Source organism: Symphalangus syndactylus, chromosome 6 (genome assembly GCF_028878055.3).
Source record: "Symphalangus syndactylus isolate Jambi chromosome 6, NHGRI_mSymSyn1-v2.1_pri, whole genome shotgun sequence".
Taxonomy (NCBI): domain Eukaryota; kingdom Metazoa; phylum Chordata; class Mammalia; order Primates; family Hylobatidae; genus Symphalangus; species Symphalangus syndactylus.
In genome coordinates this window covers 140592405-140608451 of record NC_072428.2, presented here as the reverse complement: position 1 = coordinate 140608451, position 16047 = coordinate 140592405, and the positions used below count along the sequence as shown (strand labels likewise).

Here is a 16047-nt window from a genome sequence, read left to right as displayed (position 1 = left end):
TCAAAATATTATAGCCCCATAAATATATATAATTATTTGTCAGTTAAAAATGAAACTTTTAAAAAAGCAATTGATTAAAAAGAATTGTTTTAAGCTAGTGTGAGCCAAAGGGGCAAGACCACTGGGGCTGGAGCACCCCAAGCCCACGATGGGCAGTGGTGGGTCAGAGCTGAGCCGGAGGGCTTGGTTTCTCATCTTCTTTCTCTCTTTTTTTCCTTTTGATCCACCCGGCCCCCAAACAAAAGTCAGTGCCTGAGGAGACAGAGACATTTCTCCTTTCTCACTCTCTAGTGAAGAGACCCCATTGTAACCACCGCAGGGGAGAGGTGCCACCCAAGGTCATCCAGGGAGATGGGGGGGTTGGCATCAAGGGCCAGCATGGGGAGTTTCTGTGGCTGCCTGTGGGTTACGCTCTGTTACTCAGGCACATGTCTATGTTTGGGAGCCCCCTGAGGGGTGCCTCACACAGCGAGGGCAATCTGTGTCACTACTGTGAACTCCTCCCTTGGTTTGGGAGTGGGAAGGTGCAGGGCTAACAGATGACATTTGGAAGGGCAGGAAATATTATCTGGCACCCACAGGCCTTCCCAGTGGGATCAGAGCCCAGGCAGCTGGAGGCCGATTTGGTGAAGCAGAGGAAAAACAAGAAAGAGCTCAAGGCCCTGGGTTCCAGTCCTGGCTCTGCAACAAGCTCTCTGTGTGATCTTGGGAAGTTCACTTCCCTTTAATGCTGAGATGACGGACTGGGCAGCATGGTCCCTTTCCACCCTGAGGTCATACAGCCCTGGGGTGAAGCTCAGGGTTGGAGGGCTCAGGCCTCACATGTTCTCCTGCCCCTCCCTAATTCCCCCACCCGGCCTGACTGACAGCTGGGCCAGTCAGGGCTATTTATGGCTTTGCCTGATGTTGTGCTCCCCTGCGCCTCCCACGCTGGGCCCCACCCAGCTCGGGCCCAGCACCCACCTGCCCAGTCCACCAGCAACATCGCTGGGAGTCCTGCTGCTTTGGCTGTCCCAGAACAAGCCATGCCCTGGGGAAAGAACTCCTCTCCCCACTGGGGACATCATCTGGGGTGCCTTCCCTCTGCCCTTGCCTGCCGGATCTGGAGGCCCCACTCCCGCCCAGCCTGGGAGACCCCTCGGCCATCACCACTGCTCTGCCAAGACATGGCCCTGCAGAATGCCCTCTACACTGGGGACCTGGCAAGGTTGCAAGAGCTGTTTCCCCCGCACAGCACAGCCGACCTGCTGCTGGAGAGCCGGGCCGCAGAGCCTCGCTGGAGCAGCCACCAGAGGGGTGAGGGGCATCTGGGGGGTGCTGAGAACCAGGGGGCTGGGCTGACTGCCTCGGCCACAGAGGTCCTAAGGGCTTGAGGGAAAGGAGAAGCCCCCGGCTGTTTCTCCCCAACCTCAAAGCTTGCCCAATAGCCTAAACCTTGGCCCACGAACACAGTCATGTGGAGCCCAGAATAGCTCCTGCTGGATGCGTGGCCAGGTCAGCCTCGGAGCGTGGGACATAGGGGCCTTCTGTCTGTATTTCCCTCCTGCTCGCTCTCTCTCTGCCTTTGGCATATACCTCTCCTCCTCCCCACTCGCCTCTCCCCAACCACATGCTCATGAGTTGGTCTCCAGAAGAGTGCAAGGGGCAGGGAGAGCCCCTCGATGACAGACACCCCCTCTGTGCCAGGCTGGTGGAGAAGCCCAGCAGAGGGTCTGAGGAGCACCCCGAGTCTGGCCCAGGACCCATCGTCACCCGCACGGCCTCAGGACCTGCCCTTGCCTTCTGGCAGGCAGTGCTGGCTGGGGACGTGGGCTGTGTCTCCCGCATCCTCGCGGACTCCAGTACTGGCCTGGCTCCTGATTCCATCTTTGATACCAGCGACCCAGAGCGATGGAGGGATTTCCGCTTCAACATCCGTGCTCTGAGTACGGGCCGGGGCACTGGGGGGTCTCAGTGGGAGAGAGGGGAGGCTGCAGATGGAGCTCTGGGCTCCCTCTTCCTGCCTCTGCCCACCTCACCCCATTGGCTGGAAGGTCTTTGCCTTCCCTGGGGATCTGAGGCCCACGTCTCCCCTCCCTAGGACTCTGGTCTCTGACATACGAAGAGGAGCTGACCACTCCACTGCATGTGGCGGCCAGCCGTGGCCACACCGAAGTCCTACAGCTGTTGCTGAGGCGGCGAGCAAGGCCAGACTGTGCCCCTGGGGGCCGCACCGCCCTGCACGAGGCTTGTGCTGCAGGCCACACTGCTTGTGTTCATGTGCTGCTGGTGGCAGGAGCCGACCCCAACATCGCTGACCAGGATGGGAAACGCCCCCTGCATCTCTGCCGGGGACCTGGCACCCTTGAGTGAGTGACCCCTCACCCCAACCCCCAGTTCCACTCTGAAGGGAAGCAAAGAGGCCTTCTCAGGGAGGATGGGGGAAAATGTCAGGGACCTGGGGCAGAGCAGTCCAGGCTTGGGGCGCGGGTCAGGGTGCAATTACTTCCCAAGCCATCCACCCGTTGACCCCATGAACTTGGGAGTGGCCTGGACTTTGGACAGTTTTCTGGTCTCCCAGGGGTGGAGGGAGGCTGTGGCAGGGGTGCAGTTGCATGGCCCGCATTGGGAAATTGCCTGGCTCCATTATGGGGAGGTGGTGTTGCTTAAAGTTTTTAAAAACACTTTCTGAGCTTATGCTATGTTCCAGGCACTGTGCTAAGCACAACAGCAACTAAGTCCCTGAGGCCCTGCCCTCAGGAAGCTTACTGTCCAATGATCCAGACAGGGAGTAGAGGATGGTGGCCCCAGTGAGGACCTGCCTGGGTCCCTCTGGGTAGGGTCTGGTTTTTCATGACAGGTCTAGAATGTCCATATTGGTAAGGCACCCTCAGATCATGGGCTCAAGGGACTCTCACTAACTAAACTCCCAAGAAACTGATGAATACACCCAAATGTGCCAATGTATCATTTATTGTAGGGAATAGTCCTTTGCAGTGACATAAATAATTGCAATCCATGTGTAAGGAACGTTGGAGGATGGGATCCCAATTACAATTTTGTGAACTAACTCTACATCCTATAGAGGCCCTCTCTCTACTGACTGCACACCTGCAGCTCTTGTCTCTTGCCTCTGAAAGGTGCCAAATTATTGACCCTGGGGTTCTCCTTTCACGGACCCTCTCCTTCTTGTTAATCTCATCAGCCTCTAGAGGATTCCATAGACTTAATCATACTATGGTTGAAGATGTGTTCTTTACTAGCGTGGCCCAGTGGAAACCTCATATGAGCCACATATGCAATTTAGAATGTTCTAGCAGCCCTACAAAAAAATGACAAACGGCCGGGCACAGTGGCTCATGCCTGCAATCCCAGCACTTTGGGAGGCTGAGGCAGGTGGCTTGCTTGAGGCCGGGAGTTTGAGACCAGCCTGGCCAACATGCCTAAACCTTGTCTCTACTAAAAATACAAAAATTAGCTGAGTGTGGTGGCACGCGCCTGTAATCCCAGCAACTCGGGAGGCTGAGGCAGGAGAATTGCTTAAACCTGGGAGGTGGAGGTTGCAGTTAGCAGAGATTAGATTGTGCCACTGCACTCCAGCCTGGGAGACAAAGTGAGACTTTGTCTCACAAAAAAAAAAAAAAAAGACAAATATGTAAAATTAATTTTTTTATAGTTATTTGTAGAAATGTTATTTATTTGAACATATAGTAAGTTTGATTTTTTTTATTAATTTTTTTGCATACAAAAACAATAAACATTTTCTAAAAATACATACAAACAAAAAGATGCGTATCAAACATATTAGGAAGGTTGCACATGGGAAGTTGGGGAATAGAAATGGGGGGTGGGAGTTAAAATAAATGAGAGAGGGACTTTATATGGATCAGTGATAATAACTCAATCCTCTATTTGACAAAGAAGAGGGAGAAGGAAGAGGAAGAAAAAGAAAGTGGGATAAAGGATCAGAAAGGGAGGAAAATAGAAAAAATTAGAGTATGACTCCAGGGTAGACCTGTTTTGTTGTCACTGAGTTGGTTGGTTGGTTTGTCTGTTGTATTCTTCATGTTTCACCAAGTTGGCCAGACTGGTCTCGAACTCCTAGCCCGAAGTGATCAACCCGCCTCGCCCCCCAGAGTGCCGGGACCACAGGCGTGAGCCACCACGTCCAGCCCCCACATTGCTTCTGGCCTCCGTGGTAGACCTCCCAGACGGAGCGGCCAGGCAGAGGAGCTCCTCACTTCTACCCAGACAGGGGGCGGCCGGGCAGAGGAGCTCCTCACTTCCCAGACGGGGCGGCCAGGCAGAGACGCTCCTCACTTCTTCCCAGACGATAGGTGGCCGGGCAGAGGCGCTCCTCACTTCCCAGACGATGGGTGGCCGGGCAGAGGCGCTCCTCACTTCCCAGACGATGGGTGGCCGGGCAGAGGCGCTCCTCACCTCCCAGACGATGGGTGGCCGGGCAGAGGCGCTCCTCACCTCCCAGACGATGGGTGGCCGGGCAGAGGCGCTCCTCACCTCCCAGACGATGGGTAGCCAGGCAGAGGCGCTCCTCACCTCCCAGACGGGGCGGCCGGGCAGAGGCGCTCCTCACTTCTTCCCGGACGGGGCGGCCGGGCATAGGCGCTCCTCACTTCTTCCCGATGGGGCGGCCGGGCAGAGGCGCTCCTCACTTCTTCCCGGACGGGGCGGCCGGGCAGAGGCGCTCCTCACTTCCCAGACGATGGGTGGCCGGGCGGAGGCGCTCCTCACTTCCCAGACGGTGGGTGGCCGGGCAGAGGCGCTCCTCACTTCCCAGACGGGGCGGCCGGGCAGAGGCGCTCCCCACCTCCCAGATGGGGCGGCGGCCGGGCAGGGGCTGCAATCCCAGCACCCTGGCAGGCCAAGGCAGGCGGTTGGGGGGCAGAGGCTGCCGCGAGGCCAGACCACGCCACCGCACTCCAGCCCGGGCAACACCGAGCACAGGGTGAGCGAGACTCCGTCTGTAGTCCCAGTACCTCGGGAGGCTGAGGCGGGCAGAGCACTCGGCGTCAGGAGCTGGCGACCAGCGTGGCCAAGATGGCGAACGCGTGCCTGCAGCGAAAGGAGAAAAGGCAGGGAGTGGTCGCGCGCGCCGACAGTCCCAGGCAGTCCGCGGCGCGGGCAGCAGCAAGCCGAGTAGATTGTAGCCTGGGCCACAGAGGGAAAGAGAAGAAAGAAAGAAAGAGAGAGAGAGAGAGAGAGAGAGAGGAAGGAAGGAAGGAAGGGTAAAATTAATTTTTAAATGGTGGTAACATATACATGAAATTTACCTTTGTAACTATTTATTTATTTATTCATTTACTTATTTATTTATTTATTTTTTGAGACGGAGTCTTGCTCTGTCTCCCAGGCTGGAGTGCAGTGGCGCGATCTTGGCTCACTGCAAGCTCCGCCTCCCAGGTTCACGCCATTCTCCTGCCTCAGCCTCACGAGTAGCTGGGACTACAGGCCCCCACCACCACGCCCGGCTAATTTTTTGTATTTTTAGTAGAGACGCAGTTTCACCGTGTTAGCCAGGATGGTCTCAATCTCCTGACCTCGTGTTCTGCCCGCCTCGGCCTCCCAAAGTGCTGGGATTACAGGCGTGAGCCACCACGCCTGGCCCTTTGTAACCATTTTTAAGTGTGCGGTTCGATGGCATTAAGCACATTCATGTTGTTGTTCGACCATCGCCACCATCCATCTCCAAACTTTCTCATCTTCCCAAACTGAAATTCTATCCCCGTCAAACACTAACCACCCACCCCACCCTGTCCCCCAAGCCCATGGCAATCACTATTTTGCTTTCTGTCTCTGAATGTGAACACTCTGGGGACCTCACATAAGTGGAATCATGCGGTATTTGTCCTTTTGTAACTGGCTTATTCCACTTAGCGTGATGTCCTCAGACTTCACCCATGTTGTCCCATGTTTCAGAATTTCCTTCCTTCCTTTTTTTTCTTTTTTGAGACAGAGTCTCGCTCTTTCGCCCAGGCTGGAGTGCAGTGGTGCGATCTCAGCTCACTGCAAGCTCCACCTCCCAGGTTCATGCCATTCTCCTGCCTCAGCCTCCCAAGATAGCTGGGACTACAGGCGCCCGCCACCGCTTCCGGCTAATTTTTGTATTTTTTAGTAGAGACGGGGCTTCACTGTGTTAGCCAGGATGGTCTCGATCTCCTGACCTCATGATCCACCCGCCTCGGCCTCCCAAAGTGCTGGGATTACAGGCGTGAGCCACTGCGCCTGGCCGAATTTCCTTCCTTTCTAAGGCTGAATAACACTCCTTTATATGTGGATAGCACATTTTGTTTATTCATTCACCCGTTGAGGGACACTTGGGTTGCTTCCACATTTTGGCTATTGTGAATAATGCTCCTGTGGACATGTGAGTACAAATATCTGTAAAGCAGGTTAAATTAATTACATTTTGTTGAACACAACATATCCAAAGTGTTATCATGTTGACATGTAATCAATATAAAATTGAGGCCGGGCGCAGTGGCTCACGCCTGTAATCCCAGCACTTTGGGAGGCCGAGCCGGGTGGATCACCTGAGGTCAGGAGTTCGAGACCAGCCTGGCCAACATGGTGAAACTCTCTCTCTACTAAAAATACAAAAATTAGCTGGACATGGTGGCGGGCACCTGTAATCCCAGCTACTCGGGAGGCTGAGGCAGGAGAATCGCTTGAACCCGGGAGGTGGAGGTGGTAGTGAGCCAAGATTGTGCCACCGCACTCCAGCCCTCCAGCCTGGGCGAAAGAGGGAAACTCCGTCTCAAAAAAACAAACAAGCAAACAGACAAAAATTAGCCAGGCATGGTGGTGCACACCTGTAATCTCACTACTCAGGAGGCTGAGGTAGGAGGATCATTTGAGCCTGTGAGGCGGAGGTTGCAGTGAGTGGAGATCACGCCACTGTACTCCAGCCTGGGCGACAGAGAGACCTTATCTCAAAAGAAAAAAAAAAGAGAGAGAGATAGGGTCTCTCTCAGTCACCTAGTCTGGATGTGCAGTGGTGCGTTCATAGCTCACTGCAGCCTCAAACTACTGGGCTTAAACAATCCTCTCGCCTCAGCCTACAGAGTAGATGGGACTACTACAGGCGCACGCCACCATTCCCAGCTAATTTTTTGTGGAGATGGGTCTCACTTTCTTGCCCAGGATAGTCTTGAACTCCTGGGCTAAAGTGATTCTCCACCGCACCTAGCCGGCTCTGTTTCTGAAGAAGGAGGAAAAAAGGCATGCATATAACACAGCGCATCTCAGTTAGGATTAGCCACATTTCAAGAACTCGATAGCCACAGGTGGCTAGTGGCTGCCACTGGATAGTGAGGTTCCACATAATCCCGCATTTTTAGTTCTGACCATGTTCCCACCAGCCTCCCTGAGATCACACCCAGTGATAATCTTTCCTTCCTTTGTGAGAAAACAAATGTATTTTAAAATTATTATGGGGACTTTTAAACATATAGAAAGGCAGACAGGATAATGAAGTGAGCTCCCACAATCCATCACCCTCTATACCTCCCACTCCTCCTGCCAAGTGTCGTCATTTTGAGCTCTTACGATGACAGGTTTTCGGGGGTTGTCTCACGTGCTGCTCACAACCACCTCGGAAGGTGGAGCTGTTACAATTATCCCCATTCTACACACGAGGGAACTGGAGCTCAAAGAGGCCAAGTTCCGTTAGCCCTGAAGTGAGGCACACACGTTGCTGTGACTCCCTGTGCTTCTTGCCATCTTGGAGTAAATCCAGTTGGCCAATTTCAGTCATTTTTATTTTTTATTTTTCTATTTTGAGAAGGAGTCTCACTCTGTCACCCAGGCTGGAGTGTAGTGGCATGATCTCGACTCACTGCAGTCTCCACCTCCCGGGTTCAAGCAATTCTCCTGCCTCAGCCTCCCAAGTAGCTGGGATTACAGGGGCCCACCACTACACCTGGCTAATTTTTGTATCTTTAGTAGAGACGGGGGTTCACCATGTTTGCCAGGCTGGTCTCAAACTCCTGACCTCAGGTGATCTGACTGCCTTGGCCTCCCAAAGTGCTGGGATTATAGGCATGAGCCACCATGCCCAGCCAATCAGTCTTGTTCTTTGTCCCACTGCCCCATTTCTGTGTGCACCCACTGCCAGGCCCCAAGCCCCCTTCCTCCTCCAGTCCCAGCATGCAGAGCCCCCCAACAGTCCTGCTGCCCCTGGACCCAAATAGCAGCCCTATCCCTACCAGCCATGTCAACTTGCATGAGATCCTCAAACCTCAGTTTCCTCCTCTGTGGCATGAGTGTCTTAAGAGAGCCTACCAAGGGAATGTAGTGAGGATGAAATTAGCTACAACACGTAAAACCCTTAGCAGGCGCTTGTTCTGACCACTCATGTGATAACTGCTGGTGACGTTTATTCCCACGGATGATTTAGTGGATTATCCCAACAAAAAGTATTTGGATTTTAAAGAAGGACACTGTTGGCCAGGCACAGTGGCTCATGCCTATAATCCAGCACTTTGGGAGGCCGAGGCAGATGGATCACTTGAGGTCAGGAGTTCGAGACCAGCCTGGCAAACATGGTGAAACCCCATCTCTATGAAATACACAAAAAACTAGCCGGGCGTGGTGGTGGTTGCCTGTAATCCCAGCTACTCTGGAGGCTGAGGCAGGAGAATCGCTTGAACCTGGGAGGTGGAGGTTGCAGTGAGCAGAGATCACACCACTGCACTTCCACCTGGGCGATAGAACAAGACTCAGTCTCAAAAAAAAAAAAAAGAAAAAGAAAAAAAAAGAAGGGCACTGTTAATCTCGTAGAATGGTGCCGGGATGACCAGTGATGGGCAGGATGGAGAGTGGGTGGGGTGAGACAGAACCAAGAGCCACCCAAGTGTGTTCCTGCCGGGGGTCCATGCCCGCTTTCCTCCCCACCACCGTCTCCCCCCAATAGGTGTGCGGAGCTGCTCCTCAGGTTTGGAGCAAGAGTGGATGGTCGGTCCGAGGAGGAAGAGGAGACCCCTTTGCATGTGGCCGCCCGGCTTGGCCATGTGGAGCTGGCAGATCTGCTTCTAAGACGGGGGGCATGTCCTGATGCCCGCAATGCTGAAGGCTGGACCCCACTGCTGGCTGCCTGTGACGTCCGCTGCCAGTCCACCGCCAATGCCGAGGCCACCACCGCCCGCTGCCTGCAGCTGTGCAGCTTGCTGCTTTCAGCTGGAGCAGACGCTGACGCTGCGGACCAGGACAAGCAGCGACCCCTGCACCTGGCCTGTCGCCGTGGCCATGCAGCTATCGTGGAGCTGCTCCTGTCCTGTGGTGTCAGCGCCAACACCATGGACTATGGGGGACACACGCCCCTGCACTGTGCTCTGCAGGGCCCAGCTGCAGCCCTGGCCCAGAGCCCCGAGCACGTGGTTCGGGCTCTGCTCAACCACGGCGCTGTCCGTGTCTGGCCAGGGGCCCTCCCCAAGGTATGGGGGCTGCAGGCAGCAGGAGGGCCACCATGGTGAGGGGACAGGGAGACCTAGGCCTGTGCTCTGGTTTGCTTTGGAATGTGGCCTGTGCACATAGATTGGTTCCTTCTGTCTGTCTTTCATTCAGCATGTAAGCAAAACCCAAACAGGGGTCAAGGTGAAGACACAGATCAGTGGGAAATGTGTGTGTGTGCATGTGTGTGTGCATGTGTACACATGGTGTGCGTGTGTATACATGTGTTTGTGCACGTATGTGCATGTATATACTGTGCATGTGTGATAAAGGTGGACTAGGGGCAGTGGGGCCAGATGATAATGGATCCAAAAAGACAGAAGAAGTCAGGGCTGATGTGGGTGGTGGGCGTTGTTTAAGGGTCTTCATCAGCACAGCAAACTGATGAAAATAGCATTTGAAGAAGCTCCCACTAGCAGTGGGATCAGTTCAGTGATAGAAGCAGGAGAGGCTCTCCAAGGGAAGAGGGTGAGCCTGTTTCAGGAGGCTCAAGGTCCCCTGAATGTCTGCAAATGGACATGGTCCCACTTTCTGAGAATCTAGTAGGACCCACAGCCCCCAGAACAGCTGCCACTGTCCTGGCACCTGTGAACATGCCTTTCACTGTCAATTTCAATTTATATCCTACTTTATCTTAATTTCCCCTAAGTGGGTTCAACTTGAAGACCTGTGCTACTGATGCCCTGTGAGGGGGCCTTGCCCCATGCTGTGTCATGTCTGGAGGGGCGTAGATAATGTCATGGAGGGCGCTGGGTCTGGGATGGGGACATCTGTTCTCAGAGGAGATGGGTCAGAACTGAAACCAACCTCTGAGTAGGCAGGTCCCCTCTGACCCAGACCAGAGTCTTGTCCCACCCAGGCTTGCCTGTCCTGGGACCACCCCTGCTAACCCGTTTGCTCACAAACCTAGAAGCATCTGTCTGGATTCCTAAGCAAGACCAAATAATTAAACAGCCCAAGAGTTCGGCAGATTGGTCTCCCCTTTGGGAAAATACAAGAAAATCAACAATTAACACTAATTAATCTCCTATTAACACTAGATAATTAGGAGACAAGCAATTCCCTGTAATCTGACGGCAGCTCTGACAGCTAATGATTTCCCCAGCAGGCAGGGGTGGGAGGAGGGCCTGGCACAGTGAAAGGGTTTCCTGGGACCCCACAGCCCTGCTCCACCCCTCAGCCTGTCTCTGGGACCAAAGGGCCTGGCAGAGCAAAGTACCCCATTTGTCCCTTTCCATGATCTGCAGCCCTGCCAGCTGAGGGGTTTCTGTCCTCCCTGCACAGAAGCCTCCACCGCCCATCTGTGATGAAACACCAGCCCCAGCTGGTTCTCTAGGAGCCACCACTTTGGACTTGGTGCTCAGGGGACCTGGATCCAGGATGTGACTTTGATGCTTGTTCGTGTGGGTATAGGCAAGTCACTGCATGTGATACAGCCTCTCCCTAACAGGATGGAAAGCTGTAGGAGAGCACTAGGGAACAGTCAGAGCAAGCACAGCCTTGACTACACACCAGGCACTGCTCTAAGCTGTATTTCCTGTTACAGGAGTTCTTCAGTCCTCCCAGCAACTTCTGAGGTCAGTGGTGACTAGGAATGTAGGCTCTGGAGCCAGACACACTACCTGTGTCGCCTTCGGCAAGTCGCTGAATCTCCCTAGGCCTCAGTTTTGTCATCTGTAACATAGGGATATGACACCATGCCTTCTTCATAGGGTTAGTGTGAGAAGAGTCAATACACATCAAGCCTAGTGCTTAACACTTGTTAGCTAGTGTTGTTCTTGTTATGTAATGTATGAGAAAGCACTTGGTAAGCTGCTTGGCATCATCCCAATGAGGGTATCATTGGAAATGGGAGTGCAAAGCAGGTTGGTGTAGCCTGGAGGAGGCGGAACTGGGATGGCCAGTTTTGAAGGGAGGGAGGAGGAAGAGGCAGGCATTCCAGGCACGGTGAGCTACTTGAGCCCAGTACGGAGGTGGGGATCAACATGGGCCAGGAAGGACAGAGATGGGCCTGAGGGGCAGGTGGAGAGGAGAGTTGGAGAGAACCAGCCTGCTCTTCACTAGCTCAGAGAAGGAGTGAGGAAAAGAGGCCTCCCGGGACAGACTGATGAGCACTGCTCAGATGCAGGGCTAGAAGCAGAGGCCCCAGGCGTGTAAAATGCTTTCTCCAGGGACCCCTGGAAGGCCAGGCCTTCTGCTCCCACTGGTCATCGGTACTCTCATCTGACAGACAGAAGGGTCTCCTCTCCTTGCAGACAGAGGCTGTTAAACCCCCACTATTAGATGCAATTGTGTGTTTGGCCACATGTGTGTTGTGTGTGAGATACTGCCTGAAAGACAGTACTTACCTATTTTCAGATCTTAAAAGACTCTGTGGCCATCACCTGTAGAGATGCAGTGAGAGTGGAGTGCAGTGGAGGAGGCACGAATCTGCTTTAGGTACTGAGTTCAGGCACAAGCGGGCGTCATAGTGCTGGTATCTGTCAGGCCACTTTTCTGACCATGTGGACGGTTTGTCCACAGGCTGCTCCACTGCATGGCTTGCCCGCTTGCTGCATTGGACCACCACCTCAGAGACCTTTCTTGACCACTCCATCTAGGACAGTGCCCTCCCCAACCATGCTCAGTCCCCTGACCCTACTTTTTTTTTCTTTTTTGAGATAGGGTCTCACTCTGTCACCCACACGTGCAGTGGCATGATCCCAGCTCACTGCAACCTCTGCCTCCCAGGCTCAAGAGATTCTTCTGCCTTAGCCTCCCAAATAGCTGGGATTACAGGTGCATGCCACTACTGCCTGGCTAATTTTTGTATTTTTAGTAGAGACGGGGTTTCACCATATTGGCCAGGCTGGTCTCAAACTGCTGACCTCAAATGATCCACCCATCTCGGCCTCCCAAAGTGCTGGGATTACAGGCATGAGCCACCACACCCGGCCCCTTCCTATTTTTCATTGCAGCAGCAGATCTGTGAGTGATGACTTCTGTGTTTATTATGTTTTCCCTCTGAAATAGAAGCTCTTGGATGACGAGGACTTTATTTTCCCCACTGCTGGATTCGAAGTGCTTGGCACATAGTAGGCCCTCAATAAATATTTGCTGAATGAACCAATGAAAGCATAAATCTGGCTCCAACTAGATTCCACCCCTGCTCCTACCAAATCCTCTCCTGCTCCTGCAGGCAGTCCATCAGCCTCGGGTTGCCTTGTCCCTTCTCCCTGAATACCCTCCTGGCTCTGGGGTTCCTTTGCCTCCAGAGCCCAGTCCTCCCTCTGTGAGTCCCAGACCCAGCCCCACCCCATTCCCTGGCCCCCTCTTGTAGCGGTCTCTACCCTCACTTGGCATTGGATGGATTCTGTGATCTTTTTATCTGCTCAGGAGCTGCAGCCACAGGTCAGGGACCTCTTCCAGCCAGAAGTAAACCCAGCCCAGAACCTTGTAGAGGCAGAGAGGAGAGCAGGATGGTGGTGTGGTTAAGGGCAAGGGGCCACGCTTCCAGGCCTGGACTGTGGGAACCACAACTTGGGCAAGTTAATTAACTTCTCTGTACCTCAGTTTCCCTTGGCTGTAACGAAGGAAATGGGATAATAACATGGGGATATTAACAGTCCATCCCTTGCAGGGACAACAGTGAAGAGTTCATACATGTAAAGTGCTAGAAAAATCATCTGGCCTGAGTTATGCACAATAGAAAGGTTAGCTGCTGTATTGGCTTCCTGGATCAAACGAAGTACCACAAACTGGGTAGCTTAAAGCAACAGAAATGGAGTTTCCTTACAGCAGTGGAGGCTGGAAGTTTGAAATGCAGACGTGGGCAGGGCTGGCTCTTTCTGGAATCTCTGAGGGAGAATCTGTTCCATGGCACTCTTGTAGCTTCCAGTGGTTTCCCACAATCCTTGGTGTCCTTTGACTTGTACACGTGTCACTCCACTGTCTGCCTTTGTCGTCACGTGGCCTTCTTGTCTGTGTCCATGTCTGTACGTCTGTTTTCTCTTCTTATAAGAACACCAGTCATATTGCATAGGGCCCACCCTAATGACCGCATTTTAACCTGATTACGTTTGCAAAGACCCTATTTCCAAATAAGGTCCCATTCATAGGTACAGGGGGTTAGGTCTTCAATATATCTTTTGGGGAACAAAGTTCAACCCACAACAACTATTCTGGAGCTGTCTGGTCACTCTGTGTGGACTGACTGGGGACCCAACACGTCTCTGCGTCCCGCAGGTGCTGGAGCGCTGGAGCACGTGCCCTCGGACCATCGAGGTCCTGATGAATACCTACAGTGTTGTGCAGCTTCCCGAGGAGGCCGTCGGCCTGGTGCCTCCTGAAACTCTGCAGGTCAGATTCCAAGGCCCTGACCATAGAGCCTCTCATCCTGGCCCCAAGACTCCCACCCGCTAAACCGCAGCCCCCCATAGAAAGTACCTAAAGACGCACTCATGTCCCAGAAGAGAGAACTTGCAGAGTGAACACTCAAATATTCATTGTTTCTAAGAGGTTCTTTCCGGTAGATGCCCCGCCCCTCACCAGCCTACCCAGTGAGGAGGAGCCGGCACTACCTGTCTGAGGCTGCCCCTCACTGAGCCCCTTGTTCTGCCCCCAGAAACATCAGCGTTTCTACTCCTCCCTGTTCGCCTTGGTGAGGCAGCCCAGGTCGCTGCAGCATCTGAGCCGCTGTGCGCTCCGCTCCCACCTGGAGGGCAGCCTGCCCCACGCGCTGCCCCGCCTCCCCCTGCCACCGCGCCTGCTCCGCTACCTGCAGCTGGATTTTGAGGGCGTGCTCTACTAGGTGAGCCCCGGGATCGGTGAGCAGTCACAGCTGCTTGGGGTCCAGGGATGGGTGGAAGGCAAGAGAAGGGTTGGGGAGGGCCCTGGCCAGAACCGGCCCGTCCTCGAACCACCAGAAGCCTCTGAATCCAAACCTCTCCTTCCAGATGTCCACGGCCTTTTGAGAGGGCCTGAAAGCAGATGCCCAGCCTGCAGAGGGCGCGCCTCTGCACTAACTCAGGCCAGGTAGCCCTGGCAGCAGGAGGCCCAGCTCGGCAGGCAGGTGTGGATGCTGCAATTCCCAATGCAGAGAAGCGGACCGACAGCGGCAGCCGGGTGATGACTGATGAAGACACACTCCTATTGGGGCTCTCCTGAGGCCCCCTTCTAGCCTGTGCAAACCCTGTATGCGCATTAAAAATCTCCAGGTCTGTGTCTGGTGCTGTCTCCAACAGACCTTCCTCCGAACTGGCTCCCTTGCAGGGGAGTTGGGATGGGCAGACTGACAGGGGCTCCCTGTCTGCCCCACGGTGCCAGCTGCATCACCTTCCCCTTTGGCATCAGCCGGCTGCTAAGGGGTCCCAGGCTTGCCAGCTCCATCAAATGACAGAATGACCACCAGGTGAGAACGCGTTAGAAAAGGCCTAAAGGAGGTGCAGGGTGCACATGGAGGCAGTGCAGAGAGTTGGGCAGGAAGGCACAGGAACCCTTGGGGTAGGAAAGTGAGGACGCAGGAGAGCCACCCGGAAGGAGGGGCATGTGGGGTGGCCCATCGCGGAGGGTAACCATGGTTCAGGTGACAGCGAAAGGCCCAGGTTTAGAAAAACAGAACCAGTTTTGCCTATTGCCTGACACGGTAGGTCAGGGAGCATCAGAAGCATGCCTGGTTCCTGCCTCTTTTATCTGCTCCTTCCTTAAATTTAGCTCTGGCCGCAAGAGCGCTGAGTTGAAAGTTCCGTGACACCGGTTCTGGTCTTAACTCTGCCATTAACTTGTGGAACGTAAGTCTCTTCCCTCTCTGGGCTCACGTTTCTGCATCTGTAAAAAGAGAGGGAGGAGAGTCCCTGAGGGTCATTGCAGTATCAGGATTTTCAGTACCTGCCAGAGGCCCCAACAGCCGGGAGCTGCCTGCAACCACAGGCGGAGGGCAGGTGGTCGGGACAGAGCAGCCAATCAAGTGCACCGTGATCCCTGACGTCAAGGGTCGCAGGACAGAGTTCCCCCAGGCGGCGGAGTGCGCACGCGCTGGAGCTCGCGACTTTCCCGCCAACCGGCACTAGCCAGGCGACGAAGGGCGGGGCCGGGAGGGCGCAAAGAGACAGGGGGCGGGGCCTGGAGGGCGCGAGGCGGCAGGGGGCGAGGCCTGGAGGGCGCGAGGCTTTAGGCCGCGCGGACTAGAGCCCGAAGCCGGGTTAGGCGTTGAGAGGCGGCTGAGGAGAAGCGGAGAGGAAGAGAGAGGGCTCGGATTCCCACCCTGGCCTCAAGGACCTTGGGCTGACCGGTCTGTCTGGCTTCAGGTACTAGGGCGCGGCTCGGGGACGCGGGTGCGGGTGGGCAAGCGGTGGAGGCTCCTCGCTGTGGAAACCCCAGGCGGACCCCGACCGCACAGGCCCCACCTCGCGGGCAGGAAGCGGCTGCCCCAAGGCATGCGCGGGAACCTGGTGCGCGAGGCCCACTCCTGTTGAGAGCCTGCGGGGCGCCCCGTGGAGACCGCGGCTCGGGTGGGGGTCCCAGGGGACGCCCTAGTGCTCGATGGTTTGTTCCGCAGCCGTTCCAGGGCCTACTGCGTTCAGGCACCGCTGCTTGGCGGCAAGGCCTGCCCTCCAGGCCCCC

The 16047-nt window shown here is 54.8% G+C and overlaps 1 protein-coding gene and 1 long non-coding RNA gene across 4 annotated transcripts in view; one reads left to right on the top strand and one right to left on the bottom strand.

The window, feature by feature from the left end:
• The first annotated feature begins 955 nt into the window (after positions 1–955).
• On the top strand, positions 956–14649 carry ASB10 (ankyrin repeat and SOCS box containing 10). Of its 3 annotated transcripts, none has more exons than XM_055281490.1 (6): positions 956–1296; positions 2081–2348; positions 8912–9431; positions 13672–13785; positions 14051–14236; positions 14382–14649. In XM_055281490.1, the coding sequence occupies exons 1-5, from the start codon at positions 1026–1028 to the stop codon at positions 14234–14236; spliced, it is 1359 nt and encodes a 452-aa protein (XP_055137465.1). In that variant the 5' UTR covers positions 956–1025; the 3' UTR covers positions 14382–14649. The 3 variants fall into 3 exon arrangements, with proteins under 3 accessions (XP_055137465.1, XP_055137466.1, XP_055137464.1); XM_055281489.1 differs by lacking the exon at positions 956–1296 and adding an exon at positions 1498–1925; XM_055281491.1 differs by lacking the exons at positions 956–1296; positions 13672–13785 and adding an exon at positions 1357–1925.
• Positions 14650–15096: 447 nt separating this feature from the next.
• The window catches only part of LOC129484065 (uncharacterized), an 8094-nt gene continuing 7143 nt past the window's right edge, over positions 15097–16047 (bottom strand). Inside the window, exon 2 of the long non-coding RNA XR_008658349.2 lies at positions 15097–15252. This is a non-coding gene — a long non-coding RNA (uncharacterized lncRNA). The remainder of the gene's footprint in view (positions 15253–16047) is intronic.

Coding starts and splice junctions, on each gene's coding strand:
- ASB10 (XM_055281489.1), top strand. CDS start 1,610: ATGCTCATGAGTTGGTCTCCAGAAGAGTGCAAGGGGCAGGGAGAGCCC. Junction 2,349..8,911: donor CGGGGACCTGGCACCCTTGA/GTGAGTGACCCC, acceptor TCCCCCCAATAG/GTGTGCGGAGCTGCTCCTCA. Junction 9,432..13,671: donor GGCCAGGGGCCCTCCCCAAG/GTATGGGGGCTG, acceptor TGCGTCCCGCAG/GTGCTGGAGCGCTGGAGCAC.